This window comes from Sinocyclocheilus grahami, unplaced genomic scaffold (assembly GCF_001515645.1).
Source record: "Sinocyclocheilus grahami isolate Dianchi unplaced genomic scaffold, SAMN03320097.WGS_v1.1 scaffold17817.1, whole genome shotgun sequence".
NCBI classification, from domain to species: Eukaryota; Metazoa; Chordata; class Actinopteri; order Cypriniformes; family Cyprinidae; genus Sinocyclocheilus; species Sinocyclocheilus grahami.
The window spans coordinates 3,090-4,195 of NW_015516798.1; the positions used below are offsets into that span (position 1 = coordinate 3,090).

The following is a 1,106-nucleotide window of genomic DNA, read 5'->3' on the forward strand; positions in this document are numbered from 1 at the left end:
AATAAGAAGGCCTTTTATCATTCTTTTCCATTCAACCGCCATTAAAAGCTTAAAATCTGGTCTTTGCTGAACTCTCATAAGAGTATATACAGATTTATACATAGAAATATATGACCAGTGCTCTTAAATGATTAAAAAGATGTAGAACACCCACATAAATTCTGTTGTACCTGATGGTGGCACTCTGAGGGGAAGAAGAGAATACTTTCCTAGGAAACGGTAAAGCTCTTGATTGTGTATGACAAATAGTGAGCTCTCTGTAGATAAAGTTTCTTGAATCATAGAAGACTCCACCTGTAGACACTCCCAAGAGCCTGATGAGCTCTTTATACTCACCTATACATGCACATTTAAATTAATTCAAAGATTGGCACTGGCTTTATATGCAAATGTAATGGATGCAGTGCCAGTTTATGGACCACCTCTATAAGGGATGTATGCTGGAACTCAGTAGCAGTCATGAGCACAGCTGTCAAGCCTGGTATTCCTGGCAACAAGAGAACAGGAGCATGGTCCACTACAGACCAGAGTGGACGGGATGGACTACCAACTCTCAGCACGTCTTCTACAGCCCGTATCTATTAACAAATAAACACCACATACAAATAGATGAGGGCAAAACTTTATTAAAATTCTTCAAATCATATTTTCCATTATATCACTTGCTCTTGATATTGTAAATGACATCCACTTAAACAGGTCATTGTGAATGTAAAGTATCTGGCACTGTACATCTGCTCTTTGACCTCACCTCAGTGCCAAACGATGCTTCAGTCTCTCCCTTCTCTGTAGTGACCATGTAGCCATTCACATTTAGGGCAAAACTGCCCGCAGGTTTCACCATCACAGAATCACTCAGGTTATTATATGTAGACAATAATGTATGGAAACAAACAGATATATGTAAATATACACCCACCTTTTCTCAGGCAGATGCTGAGAACCCATTTCAATGGATTTTACCTTCACCCGTTGCACCACTGACCCATTGATGATGGGCATTGGGGCGTACCAGCTAAACTCGCACATCACACTTCCACAGGTAGCTAAACAAACACACACCAGCAAAAACACAAATAAATGTATTTATATTCACAACCATTACT

General features: G+C 39.7%; 1 protein-coding gene across 1 annotated transcript; it reads right to left on the reverse strand.

The window, feature by feature from the left end:
- Nucleotides 1-49: 49 nt before the first annotated feature.
- On the reverse strand, nucleotides 50-1,002 carry LOC107579498 (cation channel sperm-associated protein subunit gamma). Its single transcript, XM_016265326.1, has 5 exons — nucleotides 920-1,002; nucleotides 752-824; nucleotides 420-578; nucleotides 171-184; nucleotides 50-71 (listed from the first exon to the last, which is right to left on the reverse strand). Exons 1-5 carry the CDS (start codon nucleotides 1,000-1,002, stop codon nucleotides 50-52), a joined length of 351 nt encoding a protein of 116 aa, XP_016120812.1.
- Nucleotides 1,003-1,106: the final 104 nt, after the last annotated feature.